General features: G+C 38.6%; 1 protein-coding gene across 1 annotated transcript; it reads right to left on the reverse strand.

Annotated features, from left to right (window-relative positions):
* Nucleotides 1-768: 768 nt before the first annotated feature.
* On the reverse strand, nucleotides 769-1,710 carry LOC307098008 (olfactory receptor 4E2; the record flags this gene model as incomplete). Its single annotated transcript, XM_079768382.1, has 1 exon — nucleotides 769-1,710. The coding sequence occupies one exon, from the start codon at nucleotides 1,708-1,710 to the stop codon at nucleotides 769-771; it is 942 nt and encodes a 313-aa protein (XP_079624508.1).
* Nucleotides 1,711-2,628: the final 918 nt, after the last annotated feature.

A 2,628-nucleotide genomic window follows, 5' to 3' on the forward strand; every position in this document is an offset into this window, starting at 1 on the left:
GAGCTACTGTTTGCAAATATGGTCCATTTGGTTGGCTGCTCTTTGTTTTGTTGTCAGTTTCTTTTGCTGTACAGAAACTTTTTAGTTTTATGTAGTCCCATTCACTTGTTTTTGCTTTATTTCCCTTGCCTTTGGGATCAAGTTACAAAATGTTCTCTACAACCAAGGTCCATAAGTTTGGTAGAGAATTACCTTCAAAAGTAGCAAAATTTAATTCAATGTAAACAAGTAAAGGCTTAAACACATTGAAAATAAATAGGGTGCCCAAAAATATGTATACACACACTTTGAATAATTATAAAAGCAGTGTTTGGTAAAATAAATTTCATTTTCAATAAATTTGAGCTATGAGCTGTTAAAGTGCGTATACATTTTTTGGAACACCCTGCATTTGAGAGCAAGATTGAAACCAGTGTAATGTATAAAACACAGGTATGGTGTATAGCTTCCCAGAGCCAGTAACCCACAGAACAGTACAAATCAAGAAAGTAAGTTCACTCTCAACTATAACCTGTTCCTAAAAATGAGTCTGTGCCCAAATTATGTTCTTTTACTGGTGAAATCAGAAACCTTCTTTAAACTTTTCCGCATTCTTTTTCCTTACATGTTCCACCATGATCTTTTTCTTTATTTGAGTAATAGTTAACAAGTCCCTCTCTTTCATGCACAAGTCTGAACTGCTGCATGCCATTTCACCTAATGATCTTGTTTATTTTTTGCTCTCTCATTGAAGAGTTGGCCATGATTATATGTGCAATCCCAAGACCATCATGTACACGATTTCACACCAAAAACTTGTCTCTGTCTGAGATGCTTGATGGCACTTTTTACTTCCTCATTCCTCAAACTGTAAATGAGGGGATTCAGCAAAGGGGTGATCACTGTGTAAAAGACAGATACCACCTTGTCAAGGGAGAAGCTGGTATCGGGCCGAGTATAGATGAAGATACATGGTCCAAAGAAGAGGGCAACCACCATGAAGTGAGCTGAGCAGGTAGACAGGGCTTTCCAGCGCCCTTCAGCTGACTGTTTTCTAAGAGAAACCAGGATGACTGTGTAGGAGGTGACCAAAGCCAGGAAACAGGTGAGGGAGATGATTCCACTATTGGACACCATCAGCATTCCTGTGAGATATGTGTCTGTACAGGCCAGCTTGATGACAGGAGGCACATCACAGAAGTAGCTGTCAATAATGTTGGGGCCACAGTAAGGCAGACGAATGGTCAAGAAGGTCTGCACCAGAGAGTGAACAGTACCCCCCAACCAGAGAGCAATGACAAGCTGTATGCAGACCCTCATATTCATCACACTGGTGTAGTGTAATGGCGTGCAGATGGCTATGTAACGATCATAAGCCATAATGGTCAGCAGAAAGATCTCAGCACAGGCAAACAGATGGAGGAAGAAGAGCTGTGCGATGCAGTTGTCAAAGGAAATGGTCTTTCTCTTTAAAAGGAAACCCTCCAGCATCTTGGGCACAGTGACAGATGAGTGGCAGATGTCAATAAACGACAGGTTGCTCAGGAAGAAATACATAGGGCTATGGAGATGTTCAGTAAAGATTATGGTGACCATGATGAGAATGTTCCCCCAAAGAGTTAGCACATATATGGCTAAGAATGCCATGAAAAATAATACCTTCAGTACCCAGTTATCAGTAAGTCCCAAGAAGACAAATTCAGTCACTCTTGTTTGGTTTAGTGCATCCATCCACTGAGGTTTCCAAGGGACCTTGGTGGGAAGGAGGTAGAATAAAATCTAATTTAGCTTCACTGTTATAGGAATGGAATTAACTGAAGTGACTCTGCATTCCTATCTGAATTGCTTATTTCTTTTTAGAGCATTTATAATTAAGACCGATTTAATAATAATTGTTACAATATACCCACCATGTGTCAGGAGCCATTCCAGACACTTTATATCCACCATTCTATTTAACAACAACCACACCCTGACATAGGCATGACTGTTCTGTCTTGCAGATGAGATAAGTGAGCTTTGCAAGAATAAATAAGTTGCCCAAAATCCCTAGTCACTAGTTAGCTAGTTCTTTTCATTTTAGTCTAATCCGTAGATACCACCAAATTAATATTCAAAACACAACTCCCAGATAAAATCATTCATTGTTTCACTCTTTCTATCAAATTAAATGTACCTTCAAAGCCTGCAACAGTCTGCTGCACATTAATTTTCCCACTATGGCATACCTTCTTTCCCCCTGTGCATTCTTTTCTCCAGCCAAGCAAGTTACTATGCTTCAGCCATGCTACCTCCACCTACTTACTTTCAAAATCTTTGTCTCTATTTATTGTTTCCTCTGCTCAAAAAACATACCCTCTAATCAAATGTACTCTCTTCACCTCATCACTGATTATTTAAATATTATTCATCTTTCAAGTCTCTCAAAGACCAATACCTTTCATGAAACTTTCCTGACACAATCAAATCTTATCTCTTCCTTTTCATATTTTTTATATGGAATTTAACTGTAAAAGAAAAGAAAATATTTGGCTTTGCTCCCCATTAAGTTGGCATTTTCTTTTTTATATTTTTTTTATTGATTTCAGAAAGGAAGGGAGAGGGAGAGAAAGATGAAAACATCAATAATGAGAGAGTCATTGTTCGGCT

Source organism: Cnephaeus nilssonii, assembly GCF_951640355.1.
Source record: "Cnephaeus nilssonii genome assembly, chromosome: 4".
NCBI lineage: Eukaryota > Metazoa > Chordata > Mammalia > Chiroptera > Vespertilionidae > Cnephaeus > Cnephaeus nilssonii.